At 39.8% G+C, this 24,969-nt stretch overlaps 2 protein-coding genes across 3 annotated transcripts in view; one reads left to right on the top strand and one right to left on the bottom strand.

The window, feature by feature from the left end:
• Positions 1-13,896, bottom strand: part of lcat (lecithin-cholesterol acyltransferase) — a 14,416-nt gene extending 520 nt beyond the window's left edge. Inside the window, exons 1-9 of the mRNA XM_029434847.1 lie at positions 13,835-13,896; positions 11,303-11,407; positions 10,688-10,888; positions 4,429-4,585; positions 4,038-4,153; positions 3,741-3,836; positions 1,895-2,119; positions 1,566-1,761; positions 1-431 (exon numbers count right to left, since the gene is read on the bottom strand). The exon at positions 1-431 is cut by the window's left edge and continues 520 nt beyond it. Of these exons, the coding sequence (XP_029290707.1) occupies positions 68-431; positions 1,566-1,761; positions 1,895-2,119; positions 3,741-3,836; positions 4,038-4,153; positions 4,429-4,585; positions 10,688-10,838 (1,305 nt within the window). The 5' untranslated portion in view covers positions 10,839-10,888; positions 11,303-11,407; positions 13,835-13,896 and the 3' untranslated portion in view covers positions 1-67. The remainder of the gene's footprint in view (positions 432-1,565; positions 1,762-1,894; positions 2,120-3,740; positions 3,837-4,037; positions 4,154-4,428; positions 4,586-10,687; positions 10,889-11,302; positions 11,408-13,834) is intronic.
• On the top strand, positions 12,028-24,938 carry uba2 (ubiquitin-like modifier activating enzyme 2). 2 transcript variants are annotated; one of them, XM_029434845.1, is made up of 17 exons: positions 12,028-12,098; positions 16,760-16,843; positions 17,029-17,099; positions 17,266-17,330; positions 17,428-17,528; positions 17,667-17,788; positions 17,944-18,011; positions 18,173-18,294; positions 18,833-18,932; positions 19,922-20,073; positions 20,318-20,411; positions 20,607-20,719; positions 21,538-21,693; positions 22,133-22,229; positions 22,666-22,771; positions 23,032-23,177; positions 23,690-24,938. In XM_029434845.1, exons 3-17 carry the CDS (start codon positions 17,095-17,097, stop codon positions 23,881-23,883), a joined length of 1,641 nt encoding a protein of 546 aa, XP_029290705.1. In that variant the 5' UTR covers positions 12,028-12,098; positions 16,760-16,843; positions 17,029-17,094; the 3' UTR covers positions 23,884-24,938. The 2 variants fall into 2 exon arrangements, with proteins under 2 accessions (XP_029290705.1, XP_029290704.1); XM_029434844.1 differs by lacking the exon at positions 12,028-12,098 and adding an exon at positions 15,417-15,628.
• The last annotated feature ends 31 nt before the right edge of the window (positions 24,939-24,969 follow it).

Genomic DNA, 24,969 nt, shown 5'->3' on the forward strand with positions numbered 1-24,969 from the left:
AGTCAACAATATAAAAAATCCAGCACTCTGTGTTTTTGTTTTTTAAAGTCTTAAATGCTGTTGTCTGCTATTCAGTTCCAGATAGGACGTCAACCTTTTTGGGTGTATCTGATTTACCATCCATGATATTTTGGATTTCGTTGAGCACCTTTTCATGGAACACTATGTCCAGGTGGGCCAGTCCTCGGTACTCTGTAACATGCACAGGCTTCTCTTGCTGCCCCGCCCAACGTTTGCAAAGACTCATGCTAAAGCTGTCCACCGTGTCATCTCCATCGGCGTAAACAAAGTCCACTGGGTCCACGTTGGGAAATTGCTCGTCGTAAATGTATGTCACCGGAGTTGGAAGCCCCACGCCGTACATACACCACACCTCGACACCAGGTGGGTGGAGATCACTAGTGAGGTTCTTTGTGTCCTGCCACATGTGCCTGGAACAACAAGAGGATAACGGAGTTGTGAAATGGAGTGGTACAAGGACCAAAACTTAGAGCAGTTAAAATCAATATTTGTTTTTATTAATAATGAATCACATGAATACTTTTGTCGTTCCTCGTGATGAACCCAATTGGCTATCAGTCTGACAACGTTTTAGCTTGTGGGGGCAGCAGCCAATATTTCAGTGGGTTCCGGTGTAGCAGCTATCCGCATAACTGTTAACTGATATTCAGACTTCTTTTGATGTGCACCGGTCATTGTTTACAGTCCGATCAGCAACCTGAGATAATGTAAAGTATAGAGACGACGTCTACAGCTAATCTCTATAGAAAGATATCGGCAAATGAATGCAGATAAATAAATTAAAAACATTAAATGTCGACAGACGCTAGGTTCTGAGATTTCATTTTAGCCGATGGTTTCCGCCTCCATTGCTCTTTACACGGACCGTTTACCTGCATGCAACCTAAGCCCTCTCAAACCGTACTGTATTTGTTAGATTCAAAGATGGCCTTTAAAACTTATATTGGTTTGGTTTATTTGTAGCTAATGGTTGAATTCATATTCTATTGTTTCTGTATGTTGCACTTTTCTTTGGCTTATTTGAAGCTATTGTTATGCACTTAAAGGATTGTACCTGTTTGAAGTTAATGTACTTACAAGATTCTTGCTGTTCGGAGTTGTATCCTCATGATTGTTTACACTTATTGTAAGTCGCTTTTTATTTTTTTTAAATTGGGGGGGGGGGGGCTCTTTGGCCTATGATTGTATAGTGCAGCTGAAGATTGACAGGAAAGAAGGAGAGAGAGGGCATCACATGCAGCAAAGAGCCATAAATCGGATTCAAACCCGGGTCGCTGCGGTAAGCACTCAGGGGGCCACACCCATATTTATACATAATGCCCACCAATAGGCAAACAAGCTCGTAGTCAACAATAGGCCTTTGAGGCATGGAGTGTGCAGGCGTTACCTTTTACCTTATTGGTGCTGTTGCACCTATATAATGTGCGTATAATTATTATTCTTTACCAGAGATGTGCTTATAATTTTCTTGGCAATAAGTCATTCAGCATGAAAAAAACATTAAAAAATGACTAATCGACTAAAAGATTAAAGCTGTTAGTTACCAGCCATCCTCATAATTGAGGTCTGTGAAGAGGCGATGGTAGTCCTGGCTGGTGTAGTTATAGGTCGGAGTGGAGATGAACACGTGGTCCTTTGGCCAGGCTACGTCAGAGGGCAGCATCCAGGGATTAGTGGTTGCCATCCTCTGCTCCTCACGGATCTTGATGTTGGAAATCATCGGGATACCGTCAGTCTCACCTGCAACAAAAGTCACAAATATAGGAGTGTTTTAAATCAGTCACAGGTGCAATTATGAGAAGTAAGAATGTACAGGACATGCTTGATTAAAATTCAAATCAGGTGGATGTCGCAAAGTTAAAACTGTCATTACCTGACGACAGGACTCTTAGTGGTTTAACAGCTCCCCCCCATGGAGCTGCCAGCGAAATGAAGCCCCTGATGTACTTGTCCTTCCAGGTCTGAGGCTGGTGGTTGAGGAAGTAGAGGACGTAGTGGCAGCCCATGCTGTGTCCCAGCAGGTAAACAGGCTGCTGGTACTCGTCGTACATCTCCTCAACCAAGTCCTGCAGCTTCGTGAAATACTCTGCATTCTCATCTGTGGAAGGAGGATGACAGGAGGAGGGGATAAGTGTGTGTTATGTACAATCATTATACTCTACCTCATCATCCTTAGTATGTCATATAAAGCTGTTACTGGCTAAAGTGCTTGCAATCAGTTGTGTATTTATGCATACAGCAGACAAAAAACAACATTCGTAAGTGTTTGGAGTCGTGTATCTGAGCACCTGGATGTAAGTCTAATGTTCACTCTCCATTGAGCTTTGTTTTGATCTCCACCAAAGTCTGAGAAAGGAATACTTTAGCTGCTAGAAGTTTGACTTTCTTCACCAGCTGGTCACTTTTTCAGCCATAAAAATAAAACAATGCGCTAAAAGAAGCTAAAAAGCTAAAAAAGACTTGAGTAAGGTTGATAATTCTCTGTTGGTTGGAAGAGTTTATACATTTAACAGGGATGGAAAGAGCTGCCGCCACATTAAGGCACATTAATCGGGGCCTAGAGGGATTGTGGGATACAGTGAGCTCATAATTGACTCCTTACCGGATTATTTATAATGGTGTGACCCCTTTCACACTATGTATAGCTGTTCCAATTCCTGTTAAAGCTGCCCTAATCAATATTTTTGTATTAATAATGCATGAGATGACAAATCAGCTCATCTTTTTGTTTTACAGCCCACAGTTTCACTGTTTTGATCCAGCCTCACCCTCGCAACAGGCAGCTTTTCTGATAAACCCAATGTTGGAGAATTTAGCTTCTAAAAGAATCAGATATGGAGCTAATACAACCAAACGCTGAGAACATTTTTAGGTGACCACAATGTGACAATTAACTTTCATGAACTGAAAGCACTGTGAAAGGGTTATTGTTCTAAGATGAAAACACGGAGAGCACCCATACCGGAGAGCACCCATACCGGACAACACCGTGGTAGCGACCTGTCAATCACAGGGTAGCCACGTTCTGAATTATACGCTGCTTTGTCTATTTTACGGGACCATCATTTAGAGCGATTGAGACCACACACTTGTCAGGAAAATGTTTACTGAGGTAATAAATCAAGTAAAAAATATGGTCATTTTCACATAGACTTTTATACATTCAGACTTCTTTTTAAAACCAATGGAGTCCCCTTCTGCTGGAAATTAAAGAGCATGCAAGTTTAAGGCACTTGTGCATTGGTTTCATTTTCTCCGACCCGGAGGTCGCCCCTTGATATAAACATTAGGTTAAGTGGAGCTTCAAATCCGTTTTTGTAAAAAAAAAGAAAAAAGGGTCCTTTTTGAGTCACATATATACTGTATATTTCCCATTTAATGTTTCTACTTTATTCTGTTGATTCACCCATTAATACCATTATAGTTGAAGGGAGACTAAATACCAACTACACAGGACATTGTAAATTTCCCTCGGGATTAATAAAGTATCTATCTATCTATCTATTGTCACTTCAAAAGGACAAGCTCCGTTGGTTTGCAGGCTTTCTCCTTTTGATTTACTTTTTGTCCTTCCAAGCTAACATATGCTAGATATATCATACAAAGTTATTTTAATCAACCAGTTACAGTGTTTGTGTGTGTGTGTGTGTGTGTGTGTGTGTGTGTGTGTGTGTGTGTGTGTGTGTGTGTGTGTGTGTGTGTGTGGTTTGGCTACTTACTAGGAGCTAATCTCCAATCATACGGTGCTCCTCGGACTGTCTCATTTCGGATGTAGCCCATGTTGACCAAATGTTGTACCATAGTGTGAAAATAACCTGCAAAAAACAGCAGCAGTCTCAGTCAATGCCAGATGTCTAAATCAGCAATACTTGGAACAAAGCAGCTGAGCTACACAGCTGACACAGTAAGATATTTCATTTTGTAGTTTAGGAATTAAGCACAACTCTTAGGTAACATTGTTTTCAAGAAATCTTTTGGCAAACCCCAAACCCATCAGTGAAATACAATTTTCTTACCAGCCAGTTTGTGATAATCAAGAAACTCAATGGGATATGTCTGCCCAAATCCTGGCACCCGCACCTGCACCCCTGGTGAGTTGGATGATCGCCGAGTCGTCCTGTTGTAAACAAGTCTGGGACACGCAAACGGACATTCAGTCTAGTTGGGCAAACACATTCTCTTATGTGACTATAATACCAGACGGAATAATTACACTGGAGGAAGCACAATATTTTTGCTATTTTTCAGATTTTATTATAGTCTTAGTATAGTATTAGAGAATGTTTGGTAGTGACAGCCTAGACCACACAGGAACATTGTAAGGCAGCAGAGGTATAGAGACAACATTGTCATTAAGATGCTTGAAGCTGAGACATAATACAGAAGAGGATAGGCCGTCAGTGTTACCTCATGTTATCAATCCAGCAGTCTATTCCTACAGGCATGAACATGTTGAGGTCAATCCACAGGGGGAACCAGAGTTTAGTTTTCTTGTAGCACATCCAGTGGACCAGTGTCGGCTTGTCTAGCTTAGCTTCCAGACGGTTCCCCAAGTTCCCTGGCACTGGACACACAGAAACACAAGTTACATCAGTGAATCTCATTGTAAGGTAAGCACTGAAAGGTCAACCTTTGAGTCGATACTCCTCGTATGTGTCACGAGATGAATGTCACAAGTCATTTAATGGAATAGGAGGATATAAAAGACATTTAGCCTCATGCAGCAACATTCTCTAAAATGTCTCTTATATTTTCTATGTTAAGAGAAAAAATATGAGAAGTCAATTCCAGATCCACCAAAAGTTATTTGGCAGTCATATGCAAGCTGTAACAAGAGTTGCAAGTGAACTTTGACTTAGTTTAAGGGGTCACAAGCTGAACAAGTTGGTAACCACAGCTGTAGGTCACTGGTCATTGAACGTTCTTATTTTCACCTTATACTGTAAAAGAGTGAAACTGTTACAGTTTCGAAGGACTGAGGTTGAAACTCAACTTTGTGTACGAAAAATGTTTGGGAAATAGGAAATATAAATAAATGATGTCAATCTTTGGTGCCTTTGTAACAATCCTTCATTTCATACCTGAATCTGAAGATTCTGCAATATTCACCATGGCACTAACTCTGTATATACTTTGCTTTAAATAGTTTTTTTACAATATCTTACAGAATAGAAGACATTGCTTTACAGAAGTAAAGTGCAGGTAAAATGTTTTGACTGAACAGCTGGTTTTCTCTGTGTTTTGTCAGATATTTGCAGCACACTGTATGAATCATGATTTGGACAATGACCTTTTCACTGCAAACAAAGGGTCATAGGCTGTGGGAAGAGAAGATGTTCTGCAGTGTAATCTTAAAATAATCAACAAAATCGGTTTCCTAATTATGGAGTACACAAAACCTACTGTCTTGAATAATAATTCAGTATAATCTTTGACTAATATTATACTTTACACATGCAATGATTGTCATGATAAACATGCTATAATACATTCTTTGTCTCTCCGTTGATGTCACAGACACAGTGATACAGTTTTAAGCATGTAGTCATTTGAAGGCCAGTAGTTAATAACACCAACACATTTTACTGTAATTCAGTTTGTTCTTAAAACATTCAGACATTTGTACATTTAAGTGTAACACTTTCCTCAGGCTGTTTTAATTACAAAGTTACACGGTGGAAATTTCTATCAATATACTAGAAGCAGAGTAAGAATATTTACAATTCTAATATGAAATTTAAAGTAATACTCATCTGTCCATCTGATCACAACACAGTGGAATCAAATACTGACAGGAAACCTTGTGCTACGCGTCAAGAAGAGTTTGGCTAAACTGGAACTAAAGTGCAACTGAACTGGATCATTGTCACCGCCGCTTTAAATTGTGCGAGGAAACTGTCCTGAGCCGGACTGAAAAAGCAGAAGTACTGAGTCCACAGCATGTCAGCTCTGCTCTCAGTTTTTTTTGCACCCTTGTCTGATATTTTCCCAGTAAAATGTTGTAACTTTTGAATTCTTCCATAAGGAAAACATTTTCTGCTGGAGTGTAGGGAGCTGGGCGGTCTGACGCGGTTGCTTCAGCAATGTTTTTAAGTTTTTTAAAAGTCTTAATTTACCCAAAGTTCATAGCTAGTTTGTCCCTAGTTCACAGCTTTGTGCAACATATGAATTTAGATGCTGATCTGAAGTTTGATTCAAGCCATAATCAAAGTCTATCTTTGTGAAAATGGCCCCTGATCACATGAAGAGAATGACCAGAAATCACAGGAACAGGTGTATAAACTGTTATCTAATGTATCAGTGCAATGTACTTGGGGCAGCTTTCCTCTATCTGGGGGGGCGACCTTGCTTTTCAGCATCATCATGCCAAAGTTGTATAGAGACCCTCAATAAGTGAAACTTTCTGATTCAACTAACAAAAAGGCTACCAAGACACATAATATCTGTATGTTCTATAGCGGGGGTAGCCAACGCAGGGACCACATGAGTCGCCCACAGGGCATGTTCTAAAAATAGCACTAGTCACCATGAAGCTCTGTCTAAAATTTGTATTTAATTGTTTTGCTGGTTTTAAAAAAAATCAATAACACTTGAATTATTCTTTATTTTAAAATGAAAATATTAAATATAGAATTTAAAAAACAAAAATGTTTTATATATATATATACACACTCTGACCCTGTAAGGGGTTAGAGTTCAATTCCACGTGCAAGACAAATCTCAATTTCCCTTTTTGCTGAGACAAGCTAGCGGGAGCAGCTACGATGGGGCGCTAGGTGTGTTTTTTATGCTAAACACGGCAGAAAAGCGAAAGAAAACGAACAATTTTCACAATGATTGGGAGGAAGAATATTTTTTTACAGCAGTGAAAGAAAAGTGTGTATGTCTCATTTACGGGGGACGGCAAAGCGGAACATTGTGGAGACACATTCGGGAGCCACCATGCTAACTGCCCACTCTCCGATGTTACAAAGCTAAGGCCCTGTCACACAGCTCCGTATGGCAGAAACATGCCGCCGTATATGAAAATAGCTCAAAATGTGTCAGAGTCCAAGTACGTCCAACTTTTCCACAGCGGTGTTGTAGCTGACGTATACATAACGTATACATAACAAATTATTATACGTATGTCAAACATTGATAGCTTATCACTTACTTATTTAAAACGTATCAGAGCGTCTGGCCAACGGAGCTGGAAAAGTGCCATTTGGTTCACGTCATGCTGATGTTGGAGAACGGCTAAAATGCTGAACGCTAGCTGTACTGTAGAAACACGTTTAATAAGTTACTCCGTCGTCAGGCATAATCTTAACATAGGGTCGGAATAGGGTATCCACTCGTTATCAATACATTGGCTGTAGGGTTCACCGTCAGCCGACGTAGCCTATATCTAACGTACCTCTAACGTAGTCACGTACATATTCACGTACTATATTTACATACTATATTTACGTAGATAAGTATTCACGTACTATATTTACGTAGGTAAGTATTCACGTATGTCTAACGTAATGTAACGTCTGCATATCTTATGAAGCACACGTCGGGTACGTCCGGTAATTTTGAACATGCTCAAAACATCAGCGTTCAACAACGCACCCCAGCGTAACACAGTGAGCTCTTAACGAATACTGCTTATACCTTACCTTATATCTACGTAAACCAGCGTGTTGCCGATATTTTGTATACGCCATATTTTTGTATACGTTATGCATTCGTTGGGCAATTGTCTGATACATTTTGTATAAGTAAGTGATACGATATCAATAGGTCAGACATGTGTATCTGTATATGTTCACTTTTCCGATCCAATGAAAAGTTGCACGTATTTGGACTCTGACAAATGTTCGTATGCGCCGGCATACGTTTCTGTCATACGGATATGTGTGACAGGGCCTTAAGGTGTTTGTACAAACAGGATACCAATGACCTTCTATTGGCATCAGACAAAGGACTTGTCTCTGTTCTTGTCTTGTTAGACCTCAGTGCTGCTTTCAACACTGTTGATCGTGACATTCTACTACAGAGACTGGAACATTGTGTTGGCATAAAAGGAACCGCACTAAGCTGGTTCAAGTCCTATTTATCTGAGCGATCTCAATTTGTACTTGTTAACGATAAATCCTCCATGACAGCCAAAGTCAGTCTTGGAGTTCCGCAGGGTTCTGTACTTGGACCGATTCTATTCACCTTATATATGCTTCCTTTGGGCAATATTATAAGGAACCACTCTATAAACTTTCATTGTTATGCGGATGATACCCAATTATATCTATCAATTAAACCAGATAAAACCAATCAATTGGCTAAACTTCAAGCATGCCTTAAGGACATAAAAACTTGGATGTCTAGCAACTTTTTGATGTTAAACACAGACAAAACTGAAGTTATTATACTTGGCCCTAAACGCCTCCGAAACGCATTTTCTAATGACATAGAAGCTCTGGATGGCATTAACTTGGCCTCCAGCACCACTGTAAGGAATCTTGGCGTCATCTTTGATCAAGATCTGTCGTTTAACTCCCACATAAAACAAATCTCAAGGACTGCCTTCTTTCATCTACGTAACATTGCAAAAATAAGACACATCCTGTCTCAAAATGATGCAGAAAAACTAGTCCATGCATTTGTTACTTCAAGGCTGGATTACTGCAACTCATTGTTATCAGGTTGTCCCAAAAAGTTGCTTAAGACTCTTCAGTTGATCCAAAATGCAGCGGCACGTGTATTGACTAGAACAAGGAAACGGGATCATATTACTCCTGTATTAGCTGCTCTGCACTGGCTCCCGGTAAAATACAGAATAGAATTCAAAATCCTTCTCCTGACTTACAAATCAATTAAAGGTCAGGCTCCAGCATATCTTAAAGATCTCATAGTACCTTATAAACCAACTAGAGCATTACGCTCCCAGACTGCAGGGTTACTTGTGGTTCCTAGAGTCTCTAAGAGTACAATGGGAGCCAGAGCCTTCAGCTATCAAGCTCCTCTCCAGTGGAACCAGCTTCCAGTTTGTGTTCGGGAGGCAGACACACTCTCCACATTTAAGAGTAGGCTAAAGACTTTCCTTTTTGATAAAGCTTATAGTTAGGGCTGGCTCAGGTTTGCCCTGGATCAGCCCCTAGTTATGCTGCTATAGGCTTAGACTGCCGGGGGACACCTCCCTGCTCTCTTCCTTCTCTCCCTCTCTCTTTCTTCTCCCTCTCTATCTGTATGCATTTATGTAAATGTATGTTACTAACTCACCATCCGGGGTATCATCCCCGGAGTGTCTGTCTCTCATGTGGCAGGTTGCCACTGATAAAGTTTACGTCAGGATCATGAATCGTGACAGCGCCTGTTGACCTGGTCCTGCTGGACACCGGGAAGCCTTATTGACATTTTCCTGGATTCATCCAAACTTTCTATTTCTTTTTTTTCCAACACAACATAATTTCTGTCAAATGTTGTATTTGTACTATGTTGTTTATCCTGTACACACGACATCTATTGCACGTCTGTCCGTCCTGGGAGAGGGATCCATCCTCAGTTGCTCTCCCTGAGGTTTCTTCCATTTTTTTCCCTTTAATTTTGGGGTTTCTTTTAGGAAGTTTTTCCTTGTGCGATGCGAGGGTCTAAGGACAGAGGATGTCGTAACCTGTACAGTCTGTAAAGCACACTGAGACAAATGTATAATTTGTGATATTGGGCTATACAAATAAATTTGATTTGATTTGATTTGATATGATTTGAAGATGTGACAGTTAATGATTTCCTTAATGTTTTTACAGAAGTGATACTTTGTACTAAAATATAACTGGTGTGATTTTGAACAAAATGCTACAAATGTGCTCATTCATACAAAACTGTCAATAAAGATATTTACAGAAATATCAGAGATGTGATAACTCTGACTTTCAATTGTTGAAATTGATTGAGAACATAAATAAATAATGTTGCATGTTTAAATATATCTGTGTTTCCTACCATGGTAAATCATTGTTAATAATCATTAACATGTGATCAGACAGTCTCTTCACATATATGAATATTTATTATGATTATTATTATTGATAATATTATCATTAAAAGGTGAACCGTGCAACTACGTTATTCAGGAAGTTTGTATCAAACAAGTAGCCCTTCGTATTATTCAGTACCCTTGAAGTAGCTCTCAGTATCAAAAAGGTTGGTGACCCCTGTGCTATAGTATCTGTGTCTCGTGGGAAATACTCGTGGGAAATACTCGTGTGGAATACATGTGGCTTTTTTATATTATTGTTCTACTTGTATGCTATGTATCCTGAATCTGTATTATGTCCAATTGTTTAAAAAATAAAATAAGATTTTTAAAAAAGCAGGACACAAACAGTAAAATACAGGGTCAAATGTACAGAGTGCGATGTACAGCCTCACTGATAGCCTAGACATCAATATACAGAAAGGCAGTGAGCAGGAGCCATCTCATCATGTCAGTTGGTGTTGCACTTTTGCATACTTCCAAAACGATTTTCAATTAAATGAGCACAAACCAGATGACATACACTTTAAACATGAAGCTTTCATGGTCCTTAAAGGCACATATTACATTCTGGATATTCAAAAATAATTGCTGCACAGACAGTCTGACATCTAATATTGTACGAAATGTACTCCACATTAACAACACTCAGTACACTCGGCTTACCGATGATGAGTGGCGGAGTGTTGTTGCTCGGTTCTCTTGGTTTGGCGTTTGGCGGGAAGACAACGTTGAGGATCCAGAAACCAGAGGAGTAATGAAGCCCCAGCAGACATACCAGCAGCAGCACCGAGCAGAGGTGTGTTGCGCTTCCCATGTTTCTTTCCAGCAGCTGCGGTGTGTTGGACTGGACTGCGCCGTGTTTGTCTATGTATGAGTGTGTGTTGGAGGTGGAGAGCAGACCAGTGGTAAAGTTACATTACCTGGTCAACTGTAAAACTATGGAACAACTCTTAAACACCTGGTTTACAATAAGGATGATTCATCAAGCTGGCCTCAGCCCACGCGCACGACCACAGGGACAAATAAAACGTGTAACGTTACAGTTTACCCATTGCCCTATTGATTCTTTCAAATCTCACGTATGTATGGCCACAACAGAATGTAAATGATTGACAAGCAGCATTGAAAAGAACGTCACAACAACAAAAAACATTTAAGTCATTTTCCTTAAATCAATATGCATAGGCTTTATTTTGTATTTCTTTTCGTTCAGTTTAAGTTCATTAAAACAGATGCTGAATTTACATTGCGTAGTGAAACATTTGCATGATTACTTACGTCAAAGGCAAAACTTCACTTCCCACTCAGGAGTCTCCGGACAAACAGAACCTTCTGTTCAACTCGTGCGGCTTTCAAGTTCAGCGTAAACTCCAGTTATTTGTCCTTTTTTGTGTGGAAATGATAATAATAATAATAATAATAATAATAATAATAATAATAATAATAATAATAATAATAATAATAAGGGAACATAACAATAGCCTTAGTTACCACATCATCATAAAATAGATAAACACATTTGTGTTTCATAAACCAGCTTTGTTGTTTTGCAGTGCCACAGTTATGAGAAAACAATATGTTTATTAATAAATACATAAATATTCTATGTAGCCTAAACATTAAAACAATTCATTGTTGCTAAGGCTTTTGTACTCTGTAACCCGTAAAAGGTCCGTGTACCATTTAAGTTACCTATAGGTATAACTCGTTGACAGAGAATACGCTTATTTTGAAGAAATGTAATCTTTTAAACTCTAACTTGTGATTTAAATTACAAAATGTTAGACAGCACAGGAAGGCAGCATGTTATAACGTCATCAAACCTTGCTGTTACCATGGATACAGAGTAGCGCTAACAGGCTTTATCAACGCAGCAGGTGAACTCATAATCCGTTAATTAGCACATTTCATAAGAGTTTCATCTCTTGTTTGTTTCATGGGTCTGCTAACAGAATATACATGCAAGTAAATCCTATAAAAATCACTGTGACTACCGATGTAACAACATCCGGATCCTGTTCACTCGTGCACGTGAACTACAGTAAACCTGCTTCATGGGACATGTTTCGACATTGTAAGTAGGGCACATGATCATTGACTCATCCATCTTTCTAACTGTAAAGCCGCCCTCTTCATTATAGACATGATACTGCGAGGGAATGTCTTTCTAATAATGTTCAGCCAGGTAATGGGCAGATTGGGCACACACAGATGCTGTAATACAAGGTTTTAATAGTAGAATAGTGTGAAAAAATACATAATAGATTTCTTATATGTAGCTCATAGCTATTGTAGTGCTACATATACACTAGTGATGTCAGATATTCATTGATTAACCCACTTATTTGTTATGTGTTTTTGCAACTCCTCTTTTCTGACTTTTCAAAGTCCAAGGTATTGATTCTGAATTGTGCATCCTAAATAATTATACACTTTGTCAGTATCAGTAATTATAATAATTTAATCAGTGCATTAACAAAACTAGTTCTAAAGGGAATGATGATTTTACATCTAAATAATGCTTTTCAAAACACTGAGTTTATAAAAATTATAATAATAATAATTTGGTTAATAGATTAAACTTCTGCTCAGGTTGAAGGTTGATAGAACTGTACTAGAAATTATACTGTATCCCAATTTCATAAAGGTCTACTTCTTCCAAGCAAGTATTCTGTACACACTGGACAAATTACAAAAATATGTTTACTCAAAAATGTCATCATGCTAACAGAAGGATGTGCACTCAGCACTACACTGATCAGAGATATCATGAGAACCTCAAAACTCAGATTCACTTTGTGATGTTCCATTAGGTTATTGCAAAAGACTTGACAACCCCTCATTGATTATGTAAAGGATAGGCAATAAATATGATCTTAACTCTTCGCTACAATAACTGGTTGTACCTAAATTAAGATGTCAATCTACACCATGACTCAGCCTTGGTTAGTATTTATGCTATCGGCCTATATTTACTGAGCATGTCCTATTGTTTTTTATCTTTTTTTGTGTATATATATATATATTCTGAACTGTCTTTGTTATATTTTATATCATACTGTTTGTTTGCTAACTAAAATACCAATAAACAGACATGAAGAAATGAAGGAAATATATATGAAATTGTCATTGGTGTTCTGTGTTGAGATACAGCTCAGGTGTTATGGTAGAGACAAATAAACTGTCCTACTAATAAAACCTTGTATCAAAGCATGAATCTGTGTGTGACCAATAGGCCCATTACAAATCAACATCTAATCACAGCCTATACAGAGTGGACTAATCATGTAAAGTGAAAACACCTGGCTGGGTGTACCATGCCGACTAATTCCCTTCCATTGTTCTTTCTTTAAATGGTGGCTCAAACTTGATTTTTGAATGGATTTGAAAAATACTATTTTGTGAAAATTCTTAAAAATGACACGTAATTGTATTTATCAACATGTCCTCCTTTTATATTTTTTAATTCTCCGTTTATTTGTCTTATGGAGATAGAACAATAACTGAAACACAAGATACAAATTACACTCTGAGGGCAGCATTTGTATAAATGAATGAATTTAACAAAAAGGGAAGTTTGATGTTATCTTGGCTTTCCTCAAGCCATCACCATCGCAATTTCCACAGCAGTGATGCCGCCCGAATCCTCTCCCAACTGTGACCCACATCATGTGACGTTTGTGGCCTGTTGTGAGATGCAGTCTTGCAAATAATACAATGGAAAACATTTAAAACTGAACTTTAAAGCTGAATTCTCAGCTGTGTCTATCGTAAACACATTGACTTTTACCAAAACACAAATCTCCCTACCATCATCGCTGCAGGAGAGTTGGAGAAGATCTTTCAATATGGCTGTCCTGTCTGATTTTAAAGTTGGGGTTTTTATCTGTTGGAAGTGATTTATTTTTTCTGATGTTAAAATTGGATTGAACATATTAATAAAGTTGTAGAAAATGAAAACCAAATCAAAGTGCCGTTAATGAGTAACAAGGCCATTAGTCAAAAGCATGTAGAATACTACATTACAAAATCATTTCATGGTGATGTTGGGAGCAAGGAAGAGAGTAAAATATAAAAAACTGAGATTGAGCCCAATGGTGGTTATTTTTCAGCCATGATGTCCATATATGTGAATCAGAATCAGAATCAGAAATCCTTTATTAGTCCCACAACGGGGAAATGTACCTTGTTACAGCAAAAAAACATATGAAGTAAAGTGGCGAGTACACAATAGTTAAATAGAATAAAAAAGAATAAAAGTAATATAAGTAAGTAAGTAAGTACAAAGTGGTTGATAAAAAGTTGTAAAAGTGAATATTGCACATGGCAGTGATAATTGTGGTGGAATAGTCTGTTCTTGGTGTGGTGGTCTACCAGGGGCCGTGGAGTGTTGGAACAATATACTTGTTGAGAGAAATAAACACTACTCCAAATAGCCTAACTTCTCCCAGTAAAGTGATACTATATTAAGTGTTAGTAAAATAGATTTGAAAAAGCATTATCCATTAAATACAGGTGTGTGTCAATGGCTCCACAAGCCCAAACCATCAGACATAACTCTATATTTATCTGAGCATATTCAATTGTCTGGGGGTCTACTTGGTGGCGATAGCTGTGCTGCTTCTGGCACTGCAGTGTATTCGAGAACCAGGAAATGTATATGCTTTGACTCCATTTCCTTTAAACTACTGATCATCTGTTTTTTCATTGTGTATACTCTGTGCTGTGGCTTTCTGGAAGTATTTGCAGGACTGGCTGTCAGCCAAGATCCTACTTACATTAAGATTGACTTGATATTGAACGACCTGATACTCCTGCCAAAATGTTTCATCCACACATCCAAATGGAGAAAAATTAAACCTCTTTTTTCTGTTTTTAGGAGGGACCTTGTGGACAATCATCTTAGTGCTTTAAGACTAATGAAAGGAAAACCTGCAGTCTCTCCTCAGAGCTTATGAATAACAAAAAATGTATGATGAACCCTAGAGCAACTTTGAAAGAGTGCAGACTTATTGTTATTATTATTGCTTTTTTTCTGCTCTCGATTATTGATGTTATTATATTATTATTTAACATAATTTAAGTACATTTTATTATCTAATGTGCCTTGTATGTTAAGAGGTGTTTATTATCTCCATTTAATTTATCCGAAACGTGAGATCATTTAATTACAGTCTTCTATAATGGTTTATTCAAGTTGTTGCAGAGACATCCCAGAAAAAAATAACTCCAAACATTTATGTTGGTTACTGAGAGGAAAACTTCACAACAGTAGGTTCAAACCATCTTACATACATCCATTGTTCAAACCCACCTTGAGTACAGAAGAGGGCGCTAATGCGTCGAACCAGCACCTCAGAAACCTACAGAAGAAGTTAAATAACCCGGAAGTAGGCGGGACTTTGGTTCGGTAGAAGAAGAAGATAGCCGCTAGCTTCTCGGTTCTGTTTCTAGCCGATCAACATGGTCCAACTGGTGGGTCCCCTCCGAAAAGAACTCGCGGACTCCCTTTCCACTTGCAAGGTGCTGGTGGTGGGAGCGGGGGGTATCGGTTGTGAGCTGCTGAAGAACCTCGTCCTCACCGGCTTCAAAAACATCGAAGTGGTCCGTTTTACTTATGTTTGTGTGTCTGTTAGCTAGCTGGCTATTATGCTAGGTCTTTGTGCTGCACAGACTGCGCCTGGAGGTGTGCGGGTTTGGGCTAGGGCTAATTGCTGGGACGTGGCATTCAAAGAAGTAAAACATACGAGTGTTCATGGTGGTGTCTTGATATCCCACTGTACCTGAGTTCACAGTTAAGTGGACATGCCCGGGCATTAAGTTGTACAAATATTAGCGCAATTGTATCTGGAGCATTTGGCGCCATTAACACTGCTAAGTTAGCTAGACTTCTTTGAAATGTGACTGCTAACTTGATGGTCAGCTGCACATACACTTGGACACACCTTTGCATGGATGCGTCTGATGATGTTATCCTGCATTTAAAAAAATATATACATTTGTGTGTTTGCGTAGTATGTATAGTTTTGAATGTTTATGTTTTCCAGGGTAAAGCGTCAGATGTTTGGGGCTGCGCATTTGTGACACTCACTGGATCCCAGTGATCTCAGAGACCTTTAATATTAGGTTTCATTGAGGGGTGCTCAATAGATTAATTAATCTGCAACATTATTCCTTTTAAGTGGAACGTGAATGGATGACTTCGGGTAACTACATATAAACAACAAGAAAAAGTTCTGCCAAAATGAGCATGTACATATGTAATTACTAAAGAAGTAGAGTGAAGTCAAATGAGAAGAGATGTGAGGTAGTCTGGAAACTTTAACAGTGTACAGGAAAACATCAGGAGATGGTCATTCAGTCTGATCAGAACTGTTGTTGACTGTTTTTAACAAGCTTTCACAGTTGTGACATTCACACTTGTTTTTGCAATCTTTAGTCATAACAGAGTATTCTTTGAGTGAATCCTTAGAGATTCAATGATCACAGTAAGGGATGGCATTTTATTACAGGCGCTTAATAAGTAACTGAGGGAGATCCTATCTGCATTTTAAAATGTATGGAGAATACCCTAATTATGTAGTGGATTTGTTCATATTTGTCATCTGTACAGGGAGATATGTGTATCCAAATTATAATTTAAACAAATGCTATGTTAAAAGCTACGACATGATGATAGTTGTTGGCTGTCATATATCACGTTATATAACATTACAACCCTATTGATTTCGGCAGATTGACTTGGACACAATTGATGTCAGCAACCTGAACCGCCAGTTCCTCTTCCAGAAGAAGCATGTTGGCAAGTCTAAAGCACAGGTATGTAAGCCTCAGGGAATTAATCTCTGTCACTGTTGTGTAGTTTTTATCTTGTTTGAGCTGAAAGTGTGTTATTCTGAACAGACTGAAATATGCATGCTTTCTGTACCAGCAAATCGTAGACGAAAACTTTTTTGATGTGCCGTTTGTACATCCTTGAACTCTTTGTTCTTGTTGTTTAACAGGTGGCCAAGGAGAGCTCCTTGCTGTTTTGTCCCACTGCAAATATCACTGCCTACCATGACAGCATCATGAAGTGAGTTTCTTATTCCTTTTTAAATTGTTAAATGAGTGTTTTAGAGATGCACACTGTCAGTAGGGTCAGGTAATTAAAGGAAAAATACTGCTATATGGTTGTTCTTGTTTGATGGTTGTCCTTTTGGATTTGGAACTGATTTTGTCTTTTCTTTTTTCCCCAACAGCCCTGACTACAACGTGGAGTTCTTCAGAAAGTTCATGCTGGTGATGAACGCTCTGGATAACAGAGGTACTATTCTCACGCCACCTCACTACTCACATTTTGTGTTACTAACTGCCAACACTTTCAATTGATGTGGAAAATAAAACACTTTTTGTCTCCGTAGCGGCCCGTAACCATGTGAACAGGATGTGTTTGGCAGCAGACATCCCTCTGATAGAGAGTGGCACTGCTGGATACCTGGGACAAGTCACAGTCATCAAGAAGGTAGAACGTGCACATCATGTTACTTGTTATAACATCAATTGCATAGATTATTGGCAGCAACTATGACGTCTCTCTGTGTCTCTGTCGCCATTTTCCGTTCTTTTATTCCTTCCTGTTCCCTCTCTCTTTGATCCCCAGGGAATGACTGAGTGCTACGAGTGCCAACCCAAGCCCACCCAGAAGACCTTCCCAGGATGCACCATCAGAAACACTCCGTCTGAGCCCATTCACTGCATCGTCTGGGCCAAGTATCTCTTCAAGTAAGACTAATTTCTTATCGTAAATAAGTATGAGCATCATTTCAAACATAGATGCACTGCACAATAAACCCTCACTAGACAGGCCCTGCAACAATAGAGGTCAGTATGCTGTGTTTTAAAGGTCATCTTGCATTGTTTGTCTGTTGCCACTATAGTCAGCTATTTGGTGAAGAGGATGCAGATCAAGAAGTGTCGCCCGACACCGCGGATCCCGAGGCTGCATGTGAGTGAGAGCTTGACGTTTCATTTGTTTCACAATATTGTAACAATTTCTCTGGCTCTTTTATTTGCTCATTTTGGGGCAGCAGTTTGTCAGATTGTAATAAAGCTAAAAATACACAAGCACCCTACGCTGTAAAATGTATGCGTGTGTTCTGTAAACAGGGAATCCCGAAGACACGGCAGCTCGCGCCACAGCCTCAGAAAAGGACGGGGACATCAAGCGAGTCTCCACCAAGGAATGGGCCCGCTCCACAGGATACAACGCTGTCAAACTCTTCAACAAGGTATCACACAAATCCAACTTGTAGGATTGTGTTAGAAATTCAAATGCAGACTGTAAGTGTGTGGGACACCAAACGTTCTGTTTAAATAAAAGTGCAGAGAACAGCTTCCACCTGTGGTTATAAACTGTTAGAACTGTTTTATGTGTTAGTAAACCCAATGTGATGTGCTGTGGATTAAAAAGACGGCTCCTGCTGATTTATTGTGTATTTTCTACATACTGCAAAAGCAAATGTTGAAGACCATAGTTTGCATGTTCTTAATGTACGTCAGAGTTTAAGATTATAGGTAAAATGTTAGACACAGAAAATGATAAGCATCATACCTTTTTTAGCTGCATTTATAACGGCTCTTCTACTTCAGACAGTGTTTGGTTGGGCTGCATATTGTGCTTTTGCAGTGCAAGAACATGAGGAATGCTTTCTAATAATGCTTCTTTAAAATGTAACACAGCGTTTGAGTAATTTAATCAGTGCTGTGTTAGCATATTATCTCAGAAATACAGTAACAAGCTTGGTTCTGATTGGCTGTACTCACCAGCTTTTCAAAGATGACATCATGTACCTGCTGACCATGGACAAGCTGTGGAAGAAGAGGAAAGCTCCTACACCTCTAGACTGGCACCAGCTAAAGAACAGTGGTACGTCTGTTTAACTATTTGTCAGAGACAACTTAAGCTTTTGGTTAAATAGTTAAAGTCAATGTCTGTGGGCGTGTTTGCTGCTTGCTCGTCCCACCCGGTCTGCTCCCTGTTCTGCAAAAAATGGCTCCAGAAACTGTACAATCTTAGATTTACACCAGCAAGACAAGAAACGTGAAATGGCATTGCAGCTATAGGTGTGAGTGTTTTACGTTACAATAGCCAAAAATGTCAACCTAGCAAGATACTGAGCATGCATCCAGAATGCAAACTCCAATTTAGCTTTAGGGTGAGTAGAAGATGTAGTAAGTATGTCCTCTCAAACGGAATAGAAACAGACGTGTGATTTATAAACACAGAAAAAAGCTGTTTTAAAAACAATGAATGTGACATGCCATGGGAGATGAGACGTAGAATCTTCTGAATCAAATGATGTTAACTTTTCATGCAAGCAGCTGTCTTCAGGTGGTGCAGTGCACTGAATGCTAACAGTGTGGTTTGGAGTTTCACTCTTGTGTTCCTGTTTGTACTTTCAGATATCCGCCTTATTTTACTGTTTACTGATCGCTTTTAGCCGTATTGGAGCGAAGTTACTGCTGATGCAAACAGAACCTTTCCTGCTTCACTTTAAACGGCCACTTAAACCACTGGCCAAGTAGAATGAGTTTGTTGTAAAGAAGTTATAGGAAATGCAGTGCGTTTGTCACAAGAGTTAGCGGAGCTTTGTTAGCGGCTATTCATCAATAACAACAGGTCAAATCAAACAGACATGGACATTCTACGTGTCAGCGGATCCGTTTTAAATTGAAGTCATCCACAGTGAGCTGCAAAAAAACAGGCAACAGGTTCTTCCTGTGTTTGTGACATGCGCACCTCCAGCAGGTCATCAAGGGGCTTTACCTGGCTGTGCTGTGCTTGTATACCTGTCTCTTGGCTGTCTTAGGTGTTGTTTGTCTGTATGTTCATCCATACTTGTTTATGTGTCCCAGCTTGTCCTCAGGAGAAGTCTGTGGGTTCAGGTTTGAAGGACCAGCTGGTTCTGGGTGTTTGGGGTCTCTGCCAGATGTTCCAGCGCAGCGTGGAGAGTCTCCGCTCAGAGCTGCAGGAGAAGGGAGAAGGAGCCGAGCTGGTGTGGGACAAGGTAACGCACAAACACGAACTGATGGAGGGAATGTAACACTTGCTGTAAATAAAGAGAAGAATTAAAAGTTTTTTCCTGAAACACTGAGAAACATACGCCTGTCTTTTGATTGTAAAACATTTTAAAGGGTTTAAAAGAAAATGAGTTTGTTGACCATTTCATGTGTCTTACTACATTAGATACATGCAATATGTTTTTAATGGCTTGTGAGTTTAGTGCCTTCACTGCCTCCTCTTGTTGTCAGGATGACCCCCCAGCTATGGACTTTGTTACCGCGGCAGCCAACCTACGCATGCACATCTTCAGCATGAACACGAAGAGTCGCTTTGATGTTAAGTGTAAGTTTATTGTCCCACCTCTGTTCAACAGGAAATTGGCTTCACTGGAAACAAACCATCATGTAGAATCTGCTTAGTTTTATTTAATGAATTGTATATTGTATATGCTTTAAAATAGTTAATTCCATTATAACGTTGTAGTACACATTATGATAAATGCCCCCAATTAAGAATTTGTTAACTTGTTTGTTTCAGCCATGGCGGGTAACATCATCCCAGCTATTGCAACAACCAACGCTGTCATCGCTGGACTCATTGTGCTGGAGGCTTTGAAGATCCTGTCCGGGGAACTAGAGTCCTGTCGCACAGTTAGTACCATGACTGGTTACATTACTCCAGGCAGTTGTCATGACCTGGATATTCATCCATGGTTAAATTATTTTACTAAACTACTAACCAGTTGACTTGAAATTAGGGATATAGATAATTAACTGTTAACTGACAACAATTTTGTTATGCTAGAGAGACACACAGCCGACAAACTCGCAGCAAACTAATGATGCGATCTCAACTTACTTGGAAAGTAGCTGCATATGTCCACGACGATGCATGCAACATCTTGGCTGCTAACTCTCCCGGACGGGATAACTTAGGACTCAATTGCTTGTTTTGCACATACACTGCAGCTGGCAGTAAGTGATGGATTCAACTTGTTTGTCGGTTGTTGTTGAAGCTAAGCGACTTGTCACTTCAACCACAGCACCTCTGCATGCAAGGCACTGACCATGTCAGTTAACGGTTAATTATCGGATGAGGGTCAAAAATATAATTCTATATTTGCATCCCTACAGGAAAGTTCCATTTAAATTTGGATTTTAAAGTCTGCTGCATGAGAAACCCTGACATTAGCTTCCTTTTTGTTTTCACTTCTCCAGGAGCTAAACATGATAACATAGATTCACAAGTCTGTCTTAAAAAGATGAGTCAGGTGAATATTTATAAACACGTTTTGCTTACTGTGATGCGTCTCTCACTCGTTCTTTGGAGGCAGACCAAAAACAAAAGAAATGACAAGATTTGCCCAAAACATGTCAGCCAATCGCCTATATATATTATACCAATCTCCCAACCCTACTGCCAGCTCTGTTTTTCCACATTTCATGTTGGTCTTTGTTTTCCTCTTCAGATCTTCCTGAACAAGTGTCCCAATCTTAGGAAGAAGCTGCTGGTCCCATGTATCCTGGATCCTCCCAGCGCCAACTGCTACGTCTGCGCCAGCAAACCGGAAGTCACAGTCAAACTCAACGTCCACAAAACCACGGTCCTCTGCCTGCAGGACAGGGTAATATGATGAGCCTGCTTTTGCACTTGCACCAACAAGCCTCATTATTTCACAAAAGTCTTGAACACAACTAAATTTAAATGCTACATTTTGACAACTTATTTAAAAGTATTTAAACTGTGGGGCACCACCGCTTCAGTTCAAACGGAACATTCTTCCCTCACTGCACGTTTGTTCAATCAAAAGAAATGCCCAGATATTCTGACTGTTTTTGGATGGTACCTATAAACACCAAATATGGTACATGGCCTAAGCTGCCTGAGAAAAGCCTGTATTTCATGTACCCTATAAACTACAAGTATGTTTTTGGTTGGAAGGAGTCCTTGCTGTTGAATTGTAAACGTTGCTATGGACTCCAATGCTGTCATGTTCGGGTGAGATGTTTACTATCGCACTACTTACTTGTCGTTGACCTGATGTTTGTGTATGTTTTCATCAGATCCTGAAGGAGAGGTTTGGCATGGTGGCTCCAGATGTTCAGATAGAGGATGGAAAAGGGACCATCCTCATCTCCTCAGAGGAAGGAGAGACAGAAAGTAAGGAGGAAGGGGAAATGGAAAGCAATGCAATAGAATCACATGCAGTGATTCTTCATTCAGACAGCAGAGGACGCTGTAGTAGCATCTGTCAGTCGTCAGCTAAATCGCATTCTGGAGGAGGAGATTAAAAACTGCATTTAGTGAACATCTCTGACATGGTTAGTGAGCTGTGCCTCATACTCTGTTTTGCAAGGGTTTCTAATTACAGAGTTGCAAGTAAGCCGTTTTGTCACATTTTTTGTAACACTTAGTCACAGCACTTACAGAGTGGATGAGATGCACAGCAGAGAGAATAATATTCAGAGTGCAGAGGGTATTTATCTGGGTAGTATCAAAATATGTTATTAAACATTTGGAAATGTATTGAAGTTTACGGTCTTAAAAACGTTTTGGTTTGTGGCGTGCGTGTGTAACACCCACTCTCTCTCCACAGCCAACAACAGCAAGTTTCTTGCAGATTTTGGGATCCGTAACGGCAGCCGTCTCCAAGTTGATGACTTCCTGCAAGACTACACACTCCTCGTTAATGTCCTGCACACGTATGTACCTCTGTGCGTATGATTGAATGAAAAATACATACTTTTCTTCTCAACCTGTAGTGCCACTATTTAGATTGTTTTGGTGTGAGTTGGCGAGTGTTGGACACAAACGATCTAGATTGATGAATAGCACTACAGGTAAGAAGAAAGATATGTTTTATTTTTGGGGTGAACTGTCCCTTGATTGCTCTTGTTTTGTTTTTATGGTGACTCGAGTGAACAATATTCACAAAGGCTGTCGTGTCTGTCTTCATTTGCAGAGAGGAACTAGAGCGGGATGTGGAATTTGAGGTCGTAGGTGAGGCCCCAGACAAAGCTCCGCCCCCTCAGCCAAACAAGGAAGAAGTTAACAGCATCACCAACGGCAACAAGGCCGACTCCGCCCAGCCGTCCACCTCTTCTAAAGGTCAGCAGGAAAGCTATTTTCTTTTTTCACAGTGCCGCTGTTTTTGTGTGATTCTGTCTCTTTGTTAAATGCACGTGCGTGGCGCGGGTTCTATTTAGTTCTCCCCTCTCGTGTGTGTGTGTGTGTGTGCGTGTGCGCTGAGAAGCCCCGGCCTTCGCAAAATGGAGAGAATGTGAATGCGCAAAGTAGACAGTACAAACTGAAACGTGCACATAAATTAGATCATAAGCGTTTAGTTTATTTAATAAAAGAGACCTGTGAATTAAAAAAAATATATATATTTTTTTTAATTCGAGAAAAAAACCTTGAATTTCAGGCAGGGCTCCGTTGGCGGGGCGCAGGGCTCCGTTGGCGGGGCGCAGTGGTAGGAGAAACACTGCACCTTAATGTGGATCTTTGATGTAGTCTGACCTTTTCTATATATATTTTTACATTATAAAGACTTGTCTTTGTGGAAACAGTTGTATCTGTTTCTTTTCTATCTGTGAACGTTGTTGTCCGCCACCTTTCAGCTCCAGCAGATGACGATGACGTCATGATCGTTGACTCTGATGAGGAGGAAGGAGCGTCTTCTAGCTCTGCAGCAGCACCGACCAGCGGCACCAAGAGGAGGCACTCGGACGCAGAAACTGGCGAGTCCTCCACCAAGCGCTTACGAATGGACTCCACCGACAATGATGACGATGACATCATCGCTCTGGACTAACCCCTCCTCCCTGGTGTCCTGAAGGACTGAGAACTCTTTAAACGCTTATCATTTTGACCCGAGACTGACCGTAGGTTTGAATAAAACACCTCTTTTATGAAGAACAATTTACTGCCCTGGTTCGTCTTCCGTCACTTCCTCCCCAACTCTGTTTGTGCTTTCGTACTCCCTCTGCTCCGACATGATGCTGTAAATAGGTTCTACATTTTAAAACGTTTTGAAAATACAAGCAACTTCTTTTGTTATTGTTGTTCATTTCTGGTCCCTATAAAATGCTTCTCTTGATGGTTAAAAAAAGAGCTTTTCTTTTGGGTAAATTTTATAAATGTACTGTATTTCTCATGCTACACAAGTCAGGGTGTTTTTGTGTTCAGGTAACAAAAAGATTTAAAAACCAAAACATTTTCTTAGATTGTAATATTGATCTGTTGTTGTGAAGGGACGGTAGACCCAGGAGTCTGCAGCTTGAGGTACTCTAACCAGCGTGTCTGTCTGTTGGTGCTGTTGAGATCCTGATGGAGAGCATGGCCGTGTTGTGCCAGGGGGGAGTTGGTTTGCTACCTCTTTTTCTAGAACTAACATGTTTTGGCTGCAAATTTGTAACCATGCCCTCCGTAACACCGCCACAGTCCAGCTCTTAGAGAATGGAGAAAAAAAGTTTCTCAGATACAGCCATGGAGCAGCACAGTGAAACTGCAATGACTGCGCTGTAAACTAAAGCCTCTGGCTAAGCACAAGCGGCTTAGATCCAGGGTAGTAGTAGTTTAATGTTAACATGTTGCAGTCACTTTCTTATTAGCATAACTTGGTTCTGTTTGAGGAAAGAGGTCAGTATGTAGAAGTAAGTGGAGATAGTAAGACTTGACCAGAGAGTAATGGTTTGACCAGAAGCAGTCATTCTTGTTTATACTGCATTGAGCGGATGCGGTCTTCAGTCTAACGCCTCTTTCAGTGTCCATAATTTCATATTTCATTGTGATCTGACTTGTTGTTGAAATGCTATGAGCGCCCCTTGGACCAATTTGGTGAAGACAATAAACTCAACAAAAAATGCAGAGTGTTGTGTTGTATTATTTGTCTGACTTT

The sequence above is a fragment of the Cottoperca gobio genome, chromosome 6 (assembly GCF_900634415.1).
Source record: "Cottoperca gobio chromosome 6, fCotGob3.1, whole genome shotgun sequence".
Taxonomy (NCBI): Eukaryota; Metazoa; Chordata; class Actinopteri; order Perciformes; family Bovichtidae; genus Cottoperca; species Cottoperca gobio.